Below are 22,819 nucleotides of genomic sequence, written 5' to 3' on the forward strand. Positions count from 1 at the left end.
TATTGTTCTAGATCTGGCCCTGCCTGGCCAGCCTTCCAGGCTGAGCCCCGTTTCCACACCCACTGACCACCGGGCTTGCGGGGCAACAGAAACTTGTAGAGTGGGCTAGGTAGGGGGAGGGCACAAAGTGGGAGTGACCAGGAGAGATCAGATCTGCACTGCCCAGTACAGTAGCCACCCGCCCCTTCTGAGCCCCAGACCGGGGGCTTGTCCGGACTGAGATGGACGGTGAGCTAAAACACACACCAATTTCAAAGCCTGAAGCATTCTATAGTGATTATACGCTAACATGATAATACTTGAGGTACACTGGGTTAACTAAACTATTCAAGAAAATTCACTTCTCCTGTTTCTTTCCTAGTTTGAACGAGGCCACTGGAAAGTGTCCACTAGCACAGGTGGCTTGTGTTCCATTTCCTCTGGATGGCGCTGGCTCAGACGGCCGCTCCCCAGCTCCTGCCGACGTGGTCCGCAGCCGTGCAGGCCAGGGGTGCCGGCTCATCTGACCTTCCCCAAGAAGACAGAAAGAAACCTGAGCATTTGTGTGGAATCCCGAATGTCAAAACGCAGGCAGTCACTTCAAACTTGGTTCAGCCGCAGGGGAGTCACACCAGGCTCCAGGGCCGCCTGTTGGCAACCTCAGGCCTCGCTGTCCGGCCTCTCTCCAGCTTTCCGTCACCATCTCACCCATCCTGCCAAGTAGAAGTCTTCCCTGCTCGTGCAAGCCTCTCTGTCCCAACACACTCTCTCATCCCAGCCGAACTTGACCTTCCTGTCCCCCACATGGCACTGAGAGCAGCAGGAAGGCCACTGGCCCATCCGCAGCACCTCCAACGGACCGACTGCTGTAGCCTTGGTGTGAGCTGCTTGTTGAACGCTCCCAGCAGCTCTGTGGGGTGGGCAGCAGTCTCAGCCCCACCGTACCCACGGGGAAGCTGAAGCTCGGAGACAAGCTACCCGCCTGACATCACACAGCCGCTGAGAGGGACGGCCGGGATTCGAACCCTGGTATGCCTGGCTGCAAGGCCCGAGTCTGTGATTGAACACCCAGCGACTGGACACACCGAGGTGAGCCAGCATGGCTTGCCGAACCGAATCGAGGCTCCTTCGTTTGTGTGAAGCAGTGGCGCACAACTGGGGTGATTTTGCCCTCCAGGGGACACGTGGTGATGTCTGGAGACATTTCTGATTGTCATGGGTCAGGGGGTGCTGGCACTGGTGGTACTTCTAGTGGGTAGAGGTAAGGATGCTGCTTAACATCCTACATTGTGCAGGACGGCCCCCAGAATGAAGGATTACCTGCCCCAAATAGCGCCAACGTGGGGAAGGCCTGGTAAAAGAAACAAGCTGTCAACAGTCATCTTTGTGCTGCGTCCCCAGGGAAACAGCAGGGACCGGCCAGGACCCCCTCTGAATGATACCAAGTACATCATCATAAACTACCTTCCTTTCCTGCCCACTTCCCAGGGGCCGGTCAGGTGGTCCTAAACTCCTCTCAACCCTCCCTAATCCTCCCAATTATCACCTCCATTTACATTCAAGAGCCTGAAGCTCTGAGGGAGAGGTCACTTGCTTGGGGGATTGAAACCCAGGTCCCTACTGAGCCCCAAATTTCTTCCCTTAACCCCCTGCTCCACTGCACTCAGCTGGGCCTGGTAGTGGCTCTCCAGGGCTGTTTCCTGGAAGCCGCCCTGGGGATTTCCCTCAAGCTCGGAGGAACCTCAGGACAGGGGGCCCTCGGGGAGTCGCCTGATTCACACCCTCCTGGACTCTCAAGCTGACCCCCTAGGCGGGCGACATTCCCAGGAAGCTCAGGCCACCTACATTTTAGGACCCAGCCAGGAACCTACTCACAATAGCACGGACTTGTGCTTAAAAACACTAGGCTGAGCGGAAACAAGGTTACTGCCTGGGGCCGGATCTCCTTCCGGAGGGGGAGGGGGCACACTGGACGGACGGAAACCGGGCTTTAAAGCTGCTGGGCAGGAGAGGAGGTGGAGGGAAAAGGCCCGGCAGGGAGGGCTCCTACCTCACTCCACTTCTGCTTTGTCTGAACCGGGACAGCCCGGCAGGATGTGGCACTTGAAGGATGTGGGTTAACTAACAATGGCTCTCTGAGCCGGAGGGCACCTGAGGTCCCCATGGGAGGGCTATCGTTGTTCATCGATGTACAGCCAACTTGGCTGTACCACTCACTCTGCAAACACCAGTTCCGTCTCAACACCGCCGGTGCATTAGGGAACAACTTCACCAAACGGCTATATTCGCACTTGCGAAGGCGCAGTTTTATCTTCCAGAAACACAAGCTGGACGCAGAAAACTTCACCAAGCGGCAAAGGACGCACAGAACGCGCAGGCGCACACCTCCAGCATCTGCTCGCCACGCTGGGCCACACCCACCCACATCTGGGCCGAGGTCCAGCCTGACTTCAGACATCCCTCCTTCCTCCCCTGCAACCCGCCCCCAGGCCCCCCACCATACGCACCCTGCAGGCCTTTTTCCCCCAGTTACGGCACCCTAGTGATTGTAATGTTTTTATACTTCTTATCGGCAAATCGGGTCTAAAACTGGACCACTGCTTCTCTTAGGTTTGTATCTTGTTCTAAAAAACTGCGCTCCTAAAAAAATAAAAAAAAATAGCCCTGGCCGGTTGGCTCAGCAGTAGAGCGTCGGCCTAGCGTGCGGAGGACCCGGGTTCGATTCCCGGCCAGGGCACACAGGAGAAGCGCCCATTTGCTTCTCCACCCCTCCGCCGCGCCTTCCTCTCTGTCCCTCTCTTCCCCTCCCGCAGCCAAGGCTCCACTGGAGCAAAGATGGCCCGGGTGCTGGGGATGGCTCTGTGGCCTCTGCCTCAGGCGCTAAAGTGGCTCTGGTCGCAACATGGCAACGCCCAGGATGGGCAGAGCATCGCCCCCTGGTGGGCAGAGCATTGCCCCATGGTGGGCGTGCCGGGTGGATCCCGGTCGGGCGCATGCGGGAGTCTGTCTGACTGTCTCTCCCCGTTTCCAGCTTCAGAAAAATGAAAAAATAAAAAAAATAAAAATAAAAATAAAAAAATAGAAGACTGGATAGAGAAGATGTGGCACATATACACTAAGGTATGCTACTCAGCCATAAGAAATGATGACATCGGATCGTTTACAACAAAATGTGGGATCTTGATAACATTATACGGAGTGAACTAAGTAATTCAGAAAAAAACAAGAACTGCATGATTCCATACATTGGTGGGACATAAAAACGAGACTAAGAGACATGGACAAGAGTGTGGTGGTTGGTGGGGGGGAGGAGGGAGAAGGGGAGGGGGAGGGACACAAAGAAAACTGGATAGGTGACGGAGGACAATCTGACTTTGAGTGATGGGTGTGCAACATGAATGACAAGATAACCTGGACATGTTTTCTTTGAATATATGTACCCTGATTTATTGATGTCACCCCATTAAAATTAATAAAAATTTATTTATAAAAAAAAACAAAACTGCACTCCTGATGAAGTTTCTGAGTGTTGGGTCCTTAGCCCTATTTTCCTAAAAAGGCCTTCTGACTGCGCGCCCTTGCTCAGCTCAAGGTTCACAGGAACCAAGTTCAAGTTCGTGTTACCACAGAGGTGGCTGTATCACAGGAAGTACTTGGCACCACGCCTGGTCCAGGATCAGCACCGAATCCATTTTAACTTCTCACCAGTAGAAAGGTGAGAGAGAGCAACTACTTAAATATCTAATAAGATGAGTATCAAGAGGTGCTGAGCCATCCCGGAAGTTATGTGTGAGCATTTAGAATAATACAGGAAGCGGCATTCGGAATGGAAGACAGCAGGCAACACCGTAGATATGGTTGATTACAACCCTGCCTTTAAAAAAAAATTGCTTTCACCATAAAAATCTGTAAGGTCAGGAAGGAAATACATCAACATGTTGACAGCAGTTGATGAGTGTTAGAGCGATTGTTTGCTTTTTCATTTAAAATATATTGTAGTATACCCCAAATTTTGCAAACTTGTAAAGCTTTTAAAAGCTTAAAGACAACATGAGATCAAAACCCAAGCTATTTAGTTATTTATGTTTTATAGAGAGAGGAAGGGAGAGAGAGAAGCAAGAATCTGTCGATCCATTTATTTATGCACTTATTGGTTGATTCTTAGTCTGGGCCCTGACCAGGGAGAGAACCAGTAACCTTGGTGTATCAGGACGGAGCTCTAACCAGCTGAGCTACCCAGCCAGAGCCCAAGCAATGTTCAAGAAGCAGAAAAATCACCTCGGCCTGCTAACCCAACTTCATGTGGGCGCGCTCTGTGTTCACGTAAGTGTGTTACTGTTTAACCCGCTGCTATGACAGCGTGCACACCCCACTGATGGTGGCTTTTCTTCCTCAACAAGGTAACAAACACTTCCTCCCCTTTCAACCTTGTCTTCAGAGGAAGGATTAGTATGCAAGGCAAGAATTTCGAAACTAGGTAGCTTGTGACCTTTACTTTGTATCAAGTAATGAACTAGAAATTTATTTTCTTTGGAAATTAATTGGCAACTGCACAGGATTAGGTAAGAAGGAGCTTGAATTGGCTCAAAAATCAACCCTACCCACTTCTTTTTTTACTTCTGAGGCCAAGGGATGGCTCAGCAGGGAGAAGAGGAAGCAGGAGCTTCAGATCTCCAGACTGCTGGTGCTTAGGCCTTGAGCCTGGGCAAGCCCCTCATCAGGAGAGCTACAGTCACAGTCCTCTCCTGACCAGCACCCAACAACCTGGGAGAGTCCCCCGGAAAGGCGTCCCATGAGGCTGCCGGGACCTGCTGGTTTTAACACAGACAGAAAAATGGTGCTGGCCTTCACTCTCCCAGCTCACAGCCAACGGGTTCCCCACGTACCACGTCAAAACGCTAGTTCTGGTCTCAGCCATAAACCTGATCGGCACCTCTACCCTGTGCCGCCCTGGAGGCCACGCCAGGAAACCATGGAGTGGGAAGGAGTTACGGCCCCTCAGGAGTCTTTAGGAAACCAACACCTGCTTCAACTTCAACTCTCAGGGCCTCAATAAGCAGCATGTTTCCAGGGCTGGAGGCCTGGGTGACAGGGACCTCTGATCCAAAGTGCATCCTCCTTAGCTGGCAACTAAGGGAAGTGTTAAACTAAAGTCTGGAGCCTTGGGTTCTAGTCCCTTCCTCTCTCTGGGTCCTATTCATCCCCATACACAGCACAAGGTTGGGCTAGATCAAGAAAGTCACACACTGAGGTCAGAGAGGTAACATAATAAACTGTCCAGGCGTATCAGCCATCACACAGATCTCTTGGTCTTAGCTTTCCCTGCTCTTAATGATGAGCAGATCATGGGTTGGGAGGTAGAGGGGAGGGGGCTGTGGTGCAGCCAGTTCACAGCGTGGAGAACTAGACCCACTCTGAAAAGGGTCCACCCGGCTCTGAAGGGCCAGGATGAGACAACATAACTTGCGAACAGATGAGCTTCTTTGCATGAAAACTTCAGAGTAGCAGGGGAGTTTTATACCACCCAAGCAGGAGGAAATGACAACTGAAACCGACCAGGGGAAATCTGACCAGCATAAAAGCAAAAAGTTCTGCATTTAGGTTTGAAAGAAGATGAACCAGGACACGAAGCCAGGGTACTAACTACACTGGGGGAGAGGGATGAGAACACAATTGAAAGCCATCCCCTAACAGAGAACACTACATGCTGGACAGCCAATGGCATGCGCTGAAAACACCAACTGAGCCTTCTGGAGAAAGGGAAGGGTGTGGTGAGCTGCCTGAGGGTCCGGCTGCCCTCCTGGGGGTCAGAGTACATTAGAAAGCACAGGCTCTATCCAGGGAAGGCAAGGACAATGGCAGGGTGTCCAGGGGGAGCCACAAGGCTCACTGTCCTGGTCCCGCTAGGAGGAAGGTGAAGCTCAAGAAGGGAAAGGAAAAGACGTGCCTGCTAGAGAAGGTGCCCATGGCCCCGAATGTGTGCAGAACCCTCTGGCAGAGAAGGGCAGCAAAGCAAGGCAGCCTGAGAGCCCCGGGTGTGACTGGCACGGAGGCCTGCCTCTGCAAACAGAGAACCTTTGCTCCAGTGGGGGTTCCACCCTGGAACAGGAAGTGCCAGCTCACAGGGGGCAGGGGAAGGTAACAGAACAGGCACCCAGATGGGCCTAGTTGGCCTCAAAAGTGCCTCCAGAGCGAGGCTTGTCAAACTTGAACGTGCTTAAACTATTACCTGGGGATCGTGCTACAAGACTCTGACTCAGGAGGTCTAGAGTGGGACCTGCCGTTCCAACGGGCTCCCAGGTGGTGCTAACACCACCCTTCCAGGCAGGGCGCTTGGGTAACGGGACTCTCGGCCACTTTCAAGGCAAAATGATCAAGTCCTGAGGGGGACATGGGCGGGGTGGGAAGAGAAGCCCGTTCTGAGAGGTCCAGCCTCCGAAAAGGGCAATCTTGGGGTCAGAGTGGTCGACAAGCTATAGGAGCCCCAAGGAGGGTGCTCGTGGCTTGGGAAAGAGGTGCCTGCCCTGAAGGATTCTCTCCAGGTTTTCCTGGAGAAGAGGAGACCGGGAAAAGGGTGGAGTCAAGCCCTCAGCGTGTGGGTCTACACTACAACTCGGAATTGATTCACAGAAGCAAGAACCAAACAATGTCCTGCTGCAAGCATATCTAGAATTACTCAGCTCTATGCCAACCACCCTTCCACAAAAAGCCCTCTGCCCTGAGTTCCTGCTGGGGAAAGGTGACTGCGGGCTGGGAGAGTCCCCAGCTGTGACTCAGGCACGGAATCAAATAGGAGCCCGCAAGGCAACCCTCTCCTTCCCACCCCCCACCCCTGCCCCCGCCTTTTCCAGTCTCTGGATCAGCTTCAGGTGTGACCCAACTCCACCGGTCCTAAGCCTTCCAGAAGCCGCCGGCTCGCTGCCGCACCGTCTTGCGCATTCTCACACCTTGTGTGAGGGCGCTCCTTAAAAAGTCTGCGGAGCATCACGGTCATACCGCGGGTGCCACGGGCGGCCCTCACGGATGCTAATTAGGGTCCTATAAGCGCCCCTCTGTCTCCCCTTGCGGCACCCAGCGCAGTGCCAGACGCACAGGAAGTGCTCAGAAATGGAGCTGGGGAGCAGAAGCCGTGTCCAGAGGAGCGCCCAGCGCGCAGACTCAGCCGGGCTGAGTCCCCAGAACAAGGGTCCCCAGAACAGGAGCCCCCAACCCCGAGTATAGGGCCGGGCAGCCCCTCTGCGCCCTCCGGAGCCGTGGATCGGGCTGACCGGAGCCACCCACCCCCAGCGCCCTCACCTTGTAAACCTTGCCGAAGGCGCCGTCGCCCAACTCGCCCACGATCTCCCACACTTCATTGGGGTCCAGGTCCCGCCGGACGTGCTCATATTCACGGGACTTTCTCTTCTCGAAGGTAGACAGGCGCAGGATGCGGCGGAAATTGGCAAAAGCCATGGCTGGGGGCGCGCGAGCCGGGCGGCGAGGTGGCGCCTGCTGGGGCTCGGGCTGCGGCTCCCGCGGTCGCGGAGGAGGGGCTGGAGGACGCTGCGGCGCTCGGGGGTCCTCCCCAGACCCGCCCTTCCCCGCAGTCCGACCCGGTCAAGTGCGCCCGGGGCTGCCTGCCGCGGGCGCACCCGGAACCGCTCCGGCGACCGCGGACCCCGCCCCCGTCCGGTCCTGTCTCGGGGAACGCCTACCGCGTGCCCGGCCCGCTAGCGCCGTGGCCCACACCCTGCCTGGGAGCCCCGGAACGCGGTCTGGGACCCCGCCTGCGCCCGCCCACCGGCCCGGCTCCACCTGCCGCTCCCCGGCGGCGCCGTAGACCCCCTAATTGGCTGCGGGCGTGCCCGGGCTCCGCCCGTCGCCGCAGGGCACTATGGAAACTGTAGTCCACCGCCAGCCTGCGCGCTCAGGGCTGGGCTTTGAAAAGCTCTGGGGACCCTTCGGCGGGACCGTCCTGGGTTTGGGAGGCCAGCTGCTCCCTGTGACTCCCAAAATTTCTATGAGAACGAGAAAGGAAGCGAATTGGCGTTTCTAGAGCGCGCACTAATTGTTGCCCGAGGGCCAACCGTGAAGGTGAACTGGCATTAAGCATTGAATCCGCCCCGCAACTCCCCCACGAGGCTGCTTGGCTCCCGCCCACTTCCAGGTGGGGGCGTCCCTCGCACCAGCCCCGGGCGACACATCCTGCCCGCGGATCTGGTGCGGGTTCCCCGGCTCAGTGCTGCCCCCTGCTGCCGGAATGCTGCGCCCCTGCGACCGCGGTCAGTCCCTGGAGGCCGCGGTTTCCCGGATCGTTTCCTGCTTCCCAGGGACTCCGAAACCGAGATCCAGAGCCGGCCGGGACCAGAGGGTTGGGAAGAACAGCTCCCTTGGCACAAACTTACCACAAGCTTCATGATGGGACTTCAGCGATATTTGCATATTAAAAGCTTCTGATTCTTGGCTAACCTATGGGGGCGCAGTGGATAACCCTGGACTTGCTGGGTCAAGGCACAAATGAGAAGCGACTATTGTACTAGGAAGCAACTCCACCAAGTACAGCAACTATGAAGCAAGGAGGAGTTGATGCTTCCCGCTCCTCCCCGCCCTCTTTCTGTCTCTCTCCTCTCTCTAAAATCAATAAGGAAAGTCTTTTTAAAAAAAGTTTCTGGGGCCTGACCTGTGGTGGGCAGTGGGTATCGACCTGGAAATGCTGAGGTCGCCGGTTCGAAACCCTGGGCTTGCCTGGTCAAGGCACATATGGGAGTTGATGCTTTCAGCTCCTCCCCACCTTCTCTCTCTGTCTCTCTCTCTCTCCTCTCTCTCTCCCTCGCTGTCTCTTTCTCTCCCTTCTCTCTCCTCTCTAAAATGAATAAATAAAATTTAAAAAAAAGTTTCTGGTTCACCTGACCAGGCGGTGGCGCAGTGGATAGAGCGTCAGACTGGGATGTGGAGGACCCAGGTTCGAGACCCCGAGGTCGCCAGCTTGAGCGAGGGCTTATTTGCTTTGAGCAAAGCTCAGCAGCTTCAGCCCAAGGTCGCTGGCTCGAGCAAGGGGTTACTCGGTCTGCTGAAGGCCCGCGGTCAAGGCACATATGAGAAAGCAATCAATGAACAACTAGCGTGTCACAACGAAAAACTGATGATTGATGCTTCTCATCTCTCTGTTCCTGTCTGTCTGTCCCTGTCTATCTCTCTCTCTGTCTGTCTCTGTTAAAAAAAAAAAAAGTTTCTGGTTTGACTTCCCAATTTAAATAAAATGAGCTTGTTACAAGATAAAATGAAAGTTTCCTTGAGCACCATCATTCTCGACCACCCTGGTCATTTGACTTGCTCCTCTACCAGTTACCTGCTATGTTCTGTATACAGCTCTTTTCTGTGGGTGTGTGAGAGAGACAGAGAGAGTCAGAGAGAGGGACAGATACAGACAGGAGGGAGAGAGATGAGAAACATCAATTCTTCGTTGCGGTTCCTTAGTTGTTCATTGATTGCTTTTTCATATGTGCCTTGACGGGGGGGGGGGGGGGGGGACGCTACAGCAGACTGAGTGACCCCTTGCTTGAGCCAGCAACCTTGGGCTCAAGCTGGTGAGCCTTGCTCAAACCAGATGAGCTCGCACTTAAGCTGGTGACCTCAGGGTCTCCAACCTGGGTCCTCCAATCCCGGTTCGACGCTCTATCCACTGCATCACTGCCTGGTAAGGTTATAGAGCTCTTTTTAAAGATTTTATTTATTCATTGGCGGGGGGGGGGGGTTGAAAGAGAGAGAGAGGGATGAGGGGAGCAGGAACCATCAACTCCCACATGTACCTTGACCAGGCAAGCGCAGGGTTTCTTTGAACCCAGGACCTCAGCATTCTAGGTGGATGCTTTCGCCACTGCGCCACCACAGGTCAAGCTATACAGGTCTTTAAATGGTGAGTGTTCTGTTCGACTCCTCACTTTAAAAAAGGTCATAGGCTTCCTTTTTCTCTCTTTTGTAGTGCTCAATGCCGTGCTCATACTTAATGTGAATAAAAAGTGTGACCAGCTGGCTGCGTAGCTCAGATGGCGGATGTCCCATCCCTGGTAGGGGCACATACAACCTGTGGCAGCATGGATGGGCGGCACAACAAATCAATGTTTCGCTCTCTTCCTTCCCTTCTCTCTAAAATCAGTCAAGCTTTAAAAATTGTGACCACTTTGAAAAGTCATGTGAAAATGAGAGAAACTCTCGTCTTTTATTTATTTATTTTTTACTTTATTGCCTACCCCCGTCCCCCTTGCCCTCTGGTAATCACCATACTCATAGGCTTTCTTCTGTCCCCCAACCCGTCAATGAAAACCAAAGTTATCCTCCAAGCCTGTGCTGTCCGATATGGTAGCCAGGAGCCGAATGTGGCTTGTTCAAGCACTCAAAACGTAACTAGCCCAAATAGAGATGTGCTGTAAGAATAAAATACACCCTGGGTTTCAGAGTTAGTATTTAAAAGGGTTGTATGATTTCACTTATATGTAGAATCAAAACAAAACTAAACTGAAACCTAAACTCAGAGAGTGGACTGGTTTCGAGGGATAAGGAAATGAAGGTGGTTACAGGGCACAACTTTCAGTTAGAAGATGAATACAGGCCCTGGCCGGTTTGCTCAGTGGTAGAGCATCGGCCTGGCGTGCGGAAGTCCCAGGTTCGATTTCCAGCCAAGGCACACAGGAGAAGCGCCCATCAACTTCTCCACCCCTCCCCCTCTCCTTCCTCTCTCTCTCTTCCCTTCTCGCAGCCGAGGCTGCATTGGAGCAAAGATGGCCCGGGCGCTGGGGATGGCTCCTTGGCCTCTGCCCCAGGCGCTAGAGTGGCTCTGGTCGACAGAGCGACGCCCTGGATGGGCAGAGCATCGCCCTCTGGTGGGCGCGCCGGGTGGATCCCGGTTGGGTGCATGCGGGAGTCTGTCTGACTGCTTCCCCGTTTCGAGCTTCAGAAAAATACAAAAAAAAAAAAAAAGAAGAAGATGAATACATTATACATTCTGGGGCAACTCATATATAGCATGGGGACATGCTTGAATGTTGCTAAAAGAACAGATCTTTAAAAAAAAAAATTTTTTTTTATTTATTCATTTTAGGGGAGGGGAGGAGCAGGAAGCATTAACTCCCACATGTGCCTTGACCAGGCAAGCCCAGGGTTTCGAACCAGCGACCTAAGTGTTCCAGGTAGACATTTGATCCACTGCACCACCACAGGTCAGGCCGGGGAACACTGAGTGTTCATTCCAGCTCTTCATTAAGGGCAGAGGAAAAGGCCATAAGCACTTGGATAGCACATTTACTTCAAGGTGACTTGGCTCTGTAGAAGTAGACGTTGGCAGAGCGTCTTCGGTGGGAACACGTCAGAACCCTGCTTTCCCTCCGCCCTCACCACCCAGGACAGCAAAGGAAGGAGGTAAGCCAACTGACTCCCCCCTCAGCTATGTATTGTGAAGTGATCACCACAGTAAGGCTAGTTAACTCATCTATCACCTCACAGAGTTACCATTTAAGATCCATTCTTACTAAAAATAAATATTAAAAAAAGAGGCCTGACCTGTAGTGGCGCAGTGGATAAAGCGTCAACCTGGAACACTGAGGTCCCTGGTTCAAAGCCCTGGGCTTGCCTGGTCAAAGCACATATGGGAGTTGATACTTCCTGCTCCTCCCCCCTTTCTCTCTCTCTCTCTCTAAATAAAATATATTTTAAAAATTTATTGACTGATTTTAGAGAGGAAGGAGGGGAGAGCCAGGGAGACAGAAATGCCTCTTTCTGCATGTGCCCTGACTGGGAGTCAAACAGGCCACCTCTGGACATGGAGACCATACTCTAACCAACCGAGCTACCCAGCCAAGGCTGATTTGATTGTGACTGATTTTAAGGTATAATAATAGTATGTGGTAGTGTTTTTATTTTTTTTAAGGCACCATTTTTTTTTTTTTTTTTCTGAAGCTGGAAACAGGGAGAGACAGTCAGACAGACTCCTGCATGCGCCTGACCAGGATCCACCCGGCACGCCCACCAGGGGCGACGCTCTGCCCACCAGGGGGCGATGCTCTGCCCATCCTGGGCGTCGCCATGTTGCGACCAGAGCCACTCTAGCGCCTGAGGCAGAGACCACAGAGCCATCCCCAGCGCCCGGGCCATCTTTGCTCCAATGGAGCCTTGGCTGCGGGAGGGGAAGAGAGAGACAGGGAGGAAAGCACGGCGGAGGGGTGGAGAAGCAAATGGGCGCTTCTCCTGTGTGCCCTGGCCGGGAATCGAACCCGGGTCCTCCGCACGCTAGGCCAACGCTCTACCACTGAGCCAACCGGCCAGGGCAAGGCACCATTTTTTTAAATATATATTCAAATTTTGAGATCTGCTTCAAAATAATACAGTGACGCCTAGCTAGTAGTGGAGCAGAGGATAGAGCATTGACCCGGAACACTGTGGTCACCAGTTTGAAACCCCGAGGTCGCCCAAGGTCATTGGTTTGATTCCCCTGTCGAGGCACATATGAGAAGCAATCGATGCACAACTAAGTGGATCAATGAGTTGCTGCTTCTCTCTCCTTTCCTATAAATAAATAGCCTGACCAGGAGGTGGCGCAGTGGATAGAGCATCGGACTGGGATGCAGAGGACCCAGGTTCGCGACCCTGAGGTCGCCAACTTGAGCGCAGGCTCATCTGGTTTGAGTGAAAGCCCACCAGCTTGAATCCAAGGTCGCTGGCTCCAGAAGGGGTTACTCGGTCTGCTGAAGGCCCGCAGTCAAGGCACATATGAGAAAGCAATCAATGAACAACTAAGGTGTTGCAACGCGCAATGAAAAACTAACGATTGATGCTTCTCATCTCTCTCCGTTCCTGTCTGTCTGTCCCTGTCTATCCCTCTCTCTGACTCACTCTCGGTCTCTGTAAATTTTTTTTAAAAATTTTTTTAAATAAATAAATAAATAACAGCACGGGTGGTAGTGGGTGGGAAAAGCGGAAACAAGATTGGCCCTGAGGTGATAACTGTTGAAGCTAGGTGATGACTACATGTAACTTTATTATACTAATCGACTTTGGGATACATTTGAAAATTTCCATTAAAATAACATGAAGGAGAAAAGGCCCTGATCAAACCAAGTTCACTGCTTTGTTTTCTGGTACACTTGTTTGCATCTTCTTTAAAACTTTCTTCTCTTTGGTTTTATTTTACTTATTCTAGGTTCTTTTAATACTTTATATATTTTTCATTTTTTTTTCTTGTCTTCTAAAATGGATGCATGTATACTACAAATGAACACTCCTCCTCTGAGGACCACCTAGGCGGTGCAGCATGGTTTCATGTGTACAGTCTCTCACTCGTTTCCAGTCTGTAGTTTCAGTTTAGAGCTGGTTCGATTTTAATGACAGAGAGATCGAGTTAACGAGAGATCGGGGTAATAAGGCTGGAGACCTGGGAGGAAGCCAGTGTCATTTTTTTTTTCTTCTTTCAATTACAGTTGACATTCAATAGTCTATGTCTCGGCAGAACAGCACGGTGGTGAGATAGTCCTATAACTTGACAAAGTGATCCCTGGAGAGCCGTCGTCCTTTTTTGTCAGCTGTTTCCTATGATGACTTGAATCTAGAAAGACCCCTTCTCCCGGAGTGTCTCTGCATCCAACATTCTAGTTCCGAGGCGGAACATTCCCTCTTCTCTGTCAGGTGGCCAGGTTAGTGACCTCACCTGTCGCCTCACCATGGTGCAGCTGAAGGAAGGGTCCTTTCTGTGGTACCTGTACCTGGACAAGCAATACTGCTTATTGTCCGTGAGGAACGTGAACGCCTTGCTGCAGTATTTCCACCTCCTGGATGTGCACAACAACAACACCTTGAACGGTCGGTACTTCCAGAAAGGTTTCCTCTGGGTTGTTACCTGGTTTTTCATCGCCCACTGAGACTTAAGACCGGTGGCGATTCAGTGAGGAGGATGGAACTGCAGGCTGTGGGCTTAATTCTTGGCTTCACCCACTACCCCTGGGTGATCTGGGAGAACATGTCATCATCACCCTCTTTAAATCCCACTTCCCTCGCCTAACCTGTGGTGGCGCAGTGGATAAAGTGTCGACCTGGAAATGCTGAGGTCGCTGGTTCGAAACCCTGGGCTTGCCTGGTCAAGGCACATATGGGAGTTGATGCTTCTAGCTCCTCCCCCCCTTCTCTCTCTCTCTCTCTCTCTCTCTCTCTCTCTCTCTCTCCCTCTCCTCTCTAAAATGAATAAAAAAAAATTAAAAAAAATTAAATCTCACTTCCCTCTTCTGTAAATGAGGGTTATAATGGAGTCTCCCCGTCTCATAGTTGGGGAAAAAAGGTAATTAAATGAGGCAAAGTATAGAAGATGGTTAGCACATGGTAAGGACTTCATGTTTGTCATCATTATAATGATGCCTTGGGGCTGAGACCCCACACACACACACACCTCAGCAAGACTTCTCATCTGTCAAATGGGAGGTTTGAATCAGAAAGACGATCTACAAGATCCCAACTAATTCTTGGTATTTGTGAATGACCAAAAAGTACTAACAATCTTGACCCTGCCTTTGAAAGCACAAACTTACAGAAGACCAGTTAAAATACTTTAGCTTTTTTTGTTTGTTTGTTTGTTTTAATTCATTTTTAGAGGAGAGAGAGAAAGAAAGACACAAAGAGAGAGAGAGAAAGAGAGAGAGAGAGAGAAGGGGGAGGAGCAGGAAGCATCAACTCCCATATGTGCCTTGACCAGGCAAGCCCAGGGTTTCAAACCTGCCTGCGATCTCAGTGTTCAGGTTGACACTTTATCCACTGCACTACCACAGGTCAGGCTAGGTTTTAGGGTTTGTTTTTTTTTGGAACTGGGTATAAATAAGGTGTCCTACCCACTCATTGTGACCTGAGAGAGATTAATGTCATTTGTGAGTAAGGGGTTTCCCCCTAAAGGTTCTTAAGAGTTCGTTCAATCTTTAAAATGTAATTAAAGGACACCTTCCTTTTCTCATGAGTGCATGCCTGTTTTTCTCCATACATGTGTAGATTCACACAAGGCCTGTCTGTCCCCAAATCCTCCCAGTAACCCAGGTACTCAGTCCTAGATAATGCAACAGCAGGGCACCGGGTTGTAAACCGAGAACCCTGAACAAAAGCCCACAGCTTTCTGACTCCAGAGCCCCCTCTTCGTCTCGCCGGAATGTTTGCTGAGAAGCAAACGTCTGATCTCCTTAGTAACTAAGTCAGTCCCTGATGATGCAATACGCAGAGGGACCCACACTTGCTCGTGTCTTCTGGTCGCCAGGGGGTTAGGTAGTGACCTGAACGAGGGAAGGCACAGTGTTCAGTGCTGCCTTCTGGGGAGGCCGTGTGACTGAAGCCTTTGGAGACTTGCGTGGGCCAGGGCCAGCTGGTTTACAACATTTGTTAAGTAGCTCCTGAGCCCCACACTAAACCTGTGCCAAAGAGCAACTCCACAAACAACATTGTGTACAGATATGTTATTGTTCCCACATGCTCGTACAGGGGGTGGACAGGAAAGGAACATCAAGAAACCATCAGAAGCCCCAAACCATGACATTGTGACAACTGGTTCCCTGTGTTCCCCTGGGACTCCAAACTGCAGAGACGCTGTATGTGTTTCGTGGAGCCCCATCTTTTGTGGGAGAAAGTTTCTGTAACCAGTGGGCAAGGGGGGACACGTGTAGACAAAGGAGCGCATGCAAACCCCTTAAGCTAGCGCGGGCGATCTGTGTGGACAGCCACGCCCCAGCGCAGAATGGCGCCGCCATCTTCCTTCCATCTCCTACACCGAGACAGATGATGAGTGAGTGGGATTTTAGCACAAGCCTTCTCTGTTCTTTAAATGACGGTATTTTTCTGATTGTACATGACTGAATATGTCTCAGCTAAGGTACAAAAGGCACGGCTCCACCCTGGGAGGAGCCAGGCTGCGGGGTCAGGCAGACCACATTCAGGTTCCTGGCTCTGCCACTTAAGGGGGTGCTCAGCAGCGGCCGCACCACCTGGAATTTGTTAGACGTGCTGACCGGGTCCCATAGGAGATGTCGAGATGTCCCGAGTCCGATTCGGTACACGTGCCTCTAGGGAATGGAACGCCTACTGCAGGTCACGCAGCACTGAACGGGACCAGCGTGCCATAGCACTGTTCCTTTTCCTCATAGCCAAATGCATTCCCTATAATAAGCATGAGCTGTATTGATACTTTTATAGAAGAGGAATGATTTTTTTTTTTTGTATTTTTCTGAAGCTAGAAACCGGGAGAGACAGTCAGACAGACTCCCGCATGCGCCCGACCAGGATCTACCCGGCATGCCCACCAGGGGGCGACGCTCGGCCCACCAGGGGGCGATGCTCTGCCCCTCTGGGGCTTTGCTCTGTTGCGACCAGAGCCACTCTAGCGCCTGGGGCAGAGGCCAAGGAGCCATCCCCAGCGCCCGGGCCATCTTTGCTCCAATGGAGCCTCAGCTGCGGGAGGGGAAGAGAGAGACAGAGAGGAAGGAGAGGGGGAGGGGTGGAGAAGCAGATGGGCTCTTCTCCTGTGTGCCCTGGCTGGGAATCGAACCCGGGACTTCTACACGCCAGGCCGACGCTCTACCACTGAGCCAACCGGCCAGGGCCGATTTTTTTTTTAATGTCTCTTGTTTTAACTAAAGGCCCAGGTAAAATGTCAGCTTCTGCAAGTGTCCCAGGTCCCCAGTGAGAATTAAGCCCTTCCTTCCACGTATCAAGAGCACCCTGTGCACTTCACCGGTCACCTATCCACACCAGTCCACGCCATCGAGTGCGCGTGAACGGGGGCCGGGGTCCGAGCCTGCCCACCCTCCGAGGCACATGCTTTCCCACGCCGCTCAAGGGCAGCTACGGTTTGAGGCATCGTGGGAGGTACGGTGGCAAAGCCAGGAACAAAAGACTAGCATTGCTCTTCCCGGTTCACAAGCTTCCAACCTCAGGGCCATCGACGAGGCTCCCGTGCCTGAGCCCCCGGATCTGGTCCAGAACCCCCCATCTCCCCCCGTCTCCCCTCGTAACAGACGTGCTGTTCTACCACTTCCTTCGTCACGTGACCAACTGGAACCGGAAACAAATCATGAGCGTGTTCGACCTGCTGGACTGGGAGACTATGGGCGAGATCGGTTTCGAAGAGTTCTACATGCTGGTTTGCATGCTGCTGGCACGGCAGGCGAGTATCAAGTCAGGACCCGGGACAGAGGGGGCTTAGCTTGGCAGCTGCAGCCATCTTACTAACGGCCGCACCGAATTCAAGAGTACACCAGAAATCGTCTTCCTTTCACTCAACAATGTAAGGGAGAATGACCGGTTTCCAAAACGGTACATCAGTACCCTAGGAACTGGACCAGGTGCCCAGCCTCCCCCCTGGTCATCTGCCCGTCTCCGACCCGCCCACACTGCCTCTCCGAGGAAGACCCCATGCCTTTCCTCGCCTGTTCTAGCTGGTGTTTCTCAGAACCACCAGGAACCCCAAGCGCCTTACCCCCTTCATGACCCCTTCTCAGAGAATCTTCTGGAGGGATGAAGGCTCGAGATGAGAAACACCCTTCTTTGGGTCCCCACCTTGCCTGGCACACACTTCTCACGGGTATTTCCCTACCGCCCACTCCCTGGGGAAAGGGATCAATATCTTCAGCATTTTCCTGCCCGTGCTGCAATGCTTACTGAAAGGAGATGCGTCCTAGGGGCTCTGGGTCTGGCTAGTGGAGCTGATCACCACAGGTGGCCTCAGTTCCCCTTGAAGGCAGATGCTGAAGCAGGACTTGAGGCACTGACCGCAGAGCCCTTTCCATCCTGAGCTCCTGTGACTCTGCCATCTGCCTTTAGCTCTCTAGGGCACGGATGAGGGAGCAGAGGAGACTGGAGGCAGCAAGGTAGGCGAGCTGCACCAACACCGTTTCTTGTCTTATCCTTGTCTCTCCAAACAGAACCAGTTGGAAGAGCAATTTCTCTTCCGTCATTCCAGACTTGTTTTTGAGTTGCTTGACATCAATGGGGAGCTGAGGATTAATGCAGAGGACTTGTACATGTACGAATTCCTCTTCAACATTAAAAAAGAGCAACTCCAAGAGTTCTACGGCGACTTGGACATCACAGGTGACCGTGTAAGTGCAGCCCCTCCCAGTGTAGCCTGGTAGCCTCTCTATCATAAGGCAGAGGACAATGTCCTACTACCTACAGCAGAGACGGGTGAGGAGGAGGGCGGGAAAACCTGTTTGAGCACGTCATGGTGCTGGGATCAGAACACACTGGACCCTGGTCGGTTGGCTCAGCGGTAGAGCGTCGGCCTGGCGTGTGGGGGACCCGGGTTCGATTCCTGGCCAGGGCACATAGGAGAAGCGCCCATTTGCTTCTCCACCCCCTCCCCTTCCTCTCTCTCTCTTCCCCTCCCGCAGCCAAGGCTCCATTGGAGCAAAGATGGCCCGGGCGCTGGGGATGGCTCCTTGGCCTCTGCCCCAGGCGCTAGAGTGGCTCTGGTCACGGCAGAGCGACGCCCCGGAGGGGCAGAGCATCGCCCCCTGGTGGGCGTGCAGGGTGGATCCCGGTTGGGCGCATGCGGGAGTCTGTCTGACTGTCTCTCCCCGTTTCCAGCTTCAGAAAAATACAAAAAAAACAAAAAATGAACACACTGGAGATTTACAGGCCCGTGGAAGAGAGACGGCTGAATAGCTGAGTGCTACATCCCATAATATGGCTACAAAATTACAGGAGCTTAGTGAAGGAAATATTGCTTAAGACGTTTAGAGAGAGATATATACCAATACGGTTGGGAGCAGGCGTTGGAGAGGGCATACAGATTGGAGTAAGCAGAAAAGAAGCAATTCTATGATGGGAGCAAAGGAGCAGAGGCGTAAGAGACAGCCGTGGGAAGGCAGGGAGCGCGCCTGAGGCATCTGGCCTTGACGTGTTAGGAGAAAGCGACCCTTGGTTCCTTGTATTGATTTTATTTTATTTATTTATTTTTGACTCTTGGTTCCTTTTAATTTTTTTTCAATTTTATTTATTTATTTTATTTTTTTTTTTTTTACAGAGACAGAGAGAGAGTCAGAGAGAGGGATAGACAGGGACAGACAGACAGGAACAGAGAGAGATGAGAAGCATAAATCATTAGTTTTTCATTGCGCACTGCAACACCTTAGTTGTTCATTGATTGCTCTCTCATACGTGCCTTGACCACGGGCCTTCAGCAGACGGAGTAACCCCTTGCTGGAGCCAGCGACCTTGGGTTCAAGCTGGTGGGCTTTTCCTCAAACCAGATGAGCCCGCGCTCAAGCTGGCGACCTCGGGGTTACGAACCTGGGTCCTCTGCATCCCAGTCCGACGCTCTATCCACTGCGCCACCGCCTGGTCAGGCTCTTGGTTCCTTTTAGAGTCTATAATAGACTCTGTGTTCCTGGCTCCTAGACGACAATCAAACGATAATTTTGTCCTAATTACTGAGTCGCTTTAAGTTTCCAAGTTTTTAAATAAGAAATGATTACAATCCTGCTGTCATCTGAAACAAAGTATCAAATTCTTCTTGAAATCATTTTTCTTTTCTTCCCCTCCCTCCCCCCCCCCCCACAAAAGTGTCTTAATTACAAGGAATTTAAGCTGCTCACTCGGTTCACCATGCACAAGTACCAGAAGAGGCTGCAGGCGGAGGAGGAGACACAGAAAGAGCAAGCTCAGCTCAGAAAGAATGCGCCCCACAGATTTATGAGGAAACCGAAGAGTCTTTTGGAAATAAATCAATCTGAAATTATAATATAATTACAACTGTTCACGTTTAAAAATAAATTTGAACACCAAAATGAGTATCTTTACACCGACTTCGATATACAAAAGGTTCAAATCAGCATTCCTCCGCAGGTCCTTAGAGTTAGCAACCTACCGACTTCATACACGACTGACTCGCAATAATGTCCTGTGATGTGGCCATCTGGGCTTTGTGCATACATATGTCCCAAGTCTGCTGCCGCCTGTCCGTTAGGCCCCTGAGTCTCCAGTGACCAAGGCTTCCTGGAGCCAAGCTGAGGAAAGGAGGCGACACTTTCGCAGGACTGGGCGCTGTCGGCTCAGGGCTTTCCGAAGCTTTCCTACCCTCCCAGTCCTCAGGCTAACACTGCCTGGAGGCAAGACCTGCAGAGTGGCAAACGGTGAAGTGCGCTGACCATCTGGGAAACCGACGTGATGTTTTAGGACATTTGAGGCATTAGGACATTAGGACATCTAGGTCCTTCCTAGAACCTCAGTTACTGTCTAATGCAGTGGTTCTCAACCTGTGGGCCTAGGCGACCCCCGCCGAGGTCGCGACCCACAGGTTGAGAACCGCTGCTCTAATGGGTTAGGTGATCAAGCAAACATCAAATCTGCTCGGGGAAAGTAAGTATTACATGCACTTTCATAAGTTTATTTTTCTTGTATAATTAATGCCTTGAATAATTTTTAAATGTTTTTAGCACGGGACTTAGGAATCCTCTCTACCTGACTGTACCATGAAGTTAATGATAACTACCATTTAGTAAGTGCTTGCTGTGGTTTAGACAGGTGCATTAGATGCGTGAATTTATTTATTCTCATAACCCTCAGAATTAGGTGTTACCTCAATTTACAAATGAGGAAATTGAGGCCTATAGAAATTAAGACTTTATCCAAGAACATATGGTTCACTAATGTAGGAAAGGATTCAAATTCAAGGTCAACTACACGCCTGGGCTGAGCAAGAGAGCCAAGTAACTCGCTTTGGTTTTAGCAGCTTGTGTTAAAACTTTCAGGCTAGCATCTCAGTGGCTCAGAAGAAGTTCCTTCTGCATGATGCTAATAATTACTTCTTCTACCATAAATTTCTGAGGAACAAACTTGGCAAGTAAAGAACTATACAGTTCAGCCCTGGCCAAATAGCTCAGCTGGTTAAGTACCATCCCGATACAACGAGGTTGCGGGTTCGGGTTGGATCCCTGGTCAGGGCACACACAAGAATCAACCAATGGCCTGACCTGTGGTGGCGCATTGGAAAACACATCTGGAAGGCTGAGGTCACCAGTTCAAAGCCCCGGTCTTGCCTGGTCCAGGCACAGACGAGAAACAACTGTGAGCCAATGCTTCCCGTTTCCCTCTACCCGAAGCCTTTCTCTCCTCTCTAACATCAATAAAAAAATAAAAAGAATCAACCAATGCATGTACAAATGAGTGGAACAGGTCAGTATTTGTCTCTCTCTCAAATCAATAAATTATAAACAAAGGATTTCTTAAGGATGCATTATGCAATATAACTGATTATAAGGCATCCAATGAGTTCCAGAGGACCAAATAATCATCAAAAATCATTTTGAGGCCCTGGCTGGTTGGCTCAGTGGTGGAGCGTCGGCCTGGCGTGCAGAGATCCCAGGTTCGATTCCCGGCCAGGGCACACAGAAGAGGCGCCCATCTGCCTCTCCACCCCTACCCCTCTCCTTCCTCTCTGTCTCTCTCTTCCCCTCCCACAGCCAAGGCTCCATTGGAGAAAAGATGGCCCGGGCGCTGGGGATGGTTCCTTGGCCTCTGTCCCAGGTGCTAGAGTGGCTCTGGTCGCGGCAGAGCGACGCCCCAGAGAGGCAGAGCATCGCCCCCTGGTGGGCAGAACGTCGCCCCCTGGTGGGCGTGCCGGGTTGATCCTGGTCAGGCGCATGCGGGAGTCTGTCTGACTGTCTCTCCCCGTTTCCAGCTTCAGAAAAATACAAAAAAAAAAAAAAATCATTTTGACAAGGTGCAACAGAAAAGAACACTGCTTATCTAAGGTTGCCATTCAGAAGTCAAACCTGTTCTTACAGAAATCATGTTAATTACTATGAACAGCCTGACCAGGCAGTGGCACAGTGGATTGCTTCTCTCTCTCCCTTCCCGTCTGTCCCTCTCTCAGTCTCTAGGGTTAGCAGCCTAACGTCTTCCTCATTCCCACAATGGCACTACAAAAACTGAATAAAGCTAGCAAAAAACAAACCCAAAAAACACACACAAAAAAAACAAAAAACAAACCCAAGTCACTGCTAGACTTTTGGCAAACAAGTCTGGACACCAGGACACCACCGAGGACTGTACCGAGAGGCCAATACCATCCGGCTGGAAATGACAGCGTGAGAAAGGCATTGTTTCATAGGGTCTCACCACTAACTAAGCTTTCCTAGACCAGGTTCCTGCCTCTTCTGCAGCAGCTTGGAAATGGCTTTGCCACCAGAGAGCCTGAGGCTCTAGGAAGAGCTCCGGCAGGAGAAACGCCGTGGGCTCTTAGGAAGACTTCCTGCCCATTTTCCAGTGGGCGACAGTCCTGAGATACAGAAAAGGTCACCAAGGCGTATTTCTTTTCGGACATCTTTTCGGACATCGTCTCTCAAGTAATGAAGATACTATACACCTCTTGTTTCAGAATGGGGGCAGTGAGGGAGGCGAGAGCGAAAGATAATAGGTCAGTAGGTTTTAATTTTGACTAAATAAATCGTAAACTAAAACTTAAATATTTAAATTACTCAATTCAATGACTTCAAATTTATTTTAAGTTAATATTAAATTTAATAGCTGGAGTTTCAGATATGAGCAGGTAGTACAATTTTCCCTTCCTCCCTGGAAGCCACCGGGGTGACTACAAAAGGTATCATGAGGCCTGACCTGTGGTGGCGCAGTGGATAAAGCATCGACCTGGAACACTGAGGTTGCTGGTTCAAAACCCTGGTCAAGGCACGTATGGGAGTTAATGCTTCCTGCCCCTTCCCTCTTTCTCTCTCTCTCTCTTCTCTCTAAAAAAATGAATAAAGTCTTTAATTTTTTTAAGTAAATAATTAAAAGGTATCTGGCCCTGGCCGGTTGGCTCAGCGGTAGAGCGTCGGCCTAGCGTGCGGAG

General features: G+C 51.4%; 2 protein-coding genes across 2 annotated transcripts in view; one reads left to right on the forward strand and one right to left on the reverse strand.

Moving 5' to 3' along the window:
• The window catches only part of STK10 (serine/threonine kinase 10), a 93,332-nt gene extending 85,603 nt beyond the window's left edge, over positions 1 to 7,729 (reverse strand). The window contains exon 1 of the mRNA XM_066273281.1: positions 7,276 to 7,729. Within this exon, the coding sequence (XP_066129378.1) occupies positions 7,276 to 7,431 (156 nt within the window). The 5' untranslated portion in view covers positions 7,432 to 7,729. The remainder of the gene's footprint in view (positions 1 to 7,275) is intronic.
• A 123-nt stretch (positions 7,730 to 7,852) lies between these two features.
• On the forward strand, positions 7,853 to 20,116 carry EFCAB9 (EF-hand calcium binding domain 9). Its single transcript, XM_066276800.1, has 7 exons — positions 7,853 to 7,937; positions 8,126 to 8,329; positions 13,633 to 13,806; positions 16,986 to 17,134; positions 17,892 to 18,068; positions 19,534 to 19,678; positions 20,055 to 20,116. Exons 1-7 carry the CDS (start codon positions 7,853 to 7,855, stop codon positions 20,114 to 20,116), a joined length of 996 nt encoding a protein of 331 aa, XP_066132897.1.
• Positions 20,117 to 22,819: the final 2,703 nt, after the last annotated feature.

This window comes from Saccopteryx bilineata, chromosome 4 (genome assembly GCF_036850765.1).
Source record: "Saccopteryx bilineata isolate mSacBil1 chromosome 4, mSacBil1_pri_phased_curated, whole genome shotgun sequence".
In the NCBI taxonomy this organism is placed as follows: domain Eukaryota; kingdom Metazoa; phylum Chordata; class Mammalia; order Chiroptera; family Emballonuridae; genus Saccopteryx; species Saccopteryx bilineata.

Excerpts from the sequence above, each read along its gene's own strand:
- EFCAB9 (XM_066276800.1), top strand. The coding sequence starts at position 7,853 with ATGGAAACTGTAGTCCACCGCCAGCCTGCGCGCTCAGGGCTGGGCTTT. Across the intron at positions 8,330-13,632 it reads GAGCCGGCCGGGACCAGAGG|GTGGCCAGGTTAGTGACCTC; the intron begins GTTGGGAAGAAC and ends CTTCTCTGTCAG. Across the intron at positions 19,679-20,054 it reads ATTTATGAGGAAACCGAAGA|TCCTCAGGCTAACACTGCCT; the intron begins GTCTTTTGGAAA and ends CTACCCTCCCAG.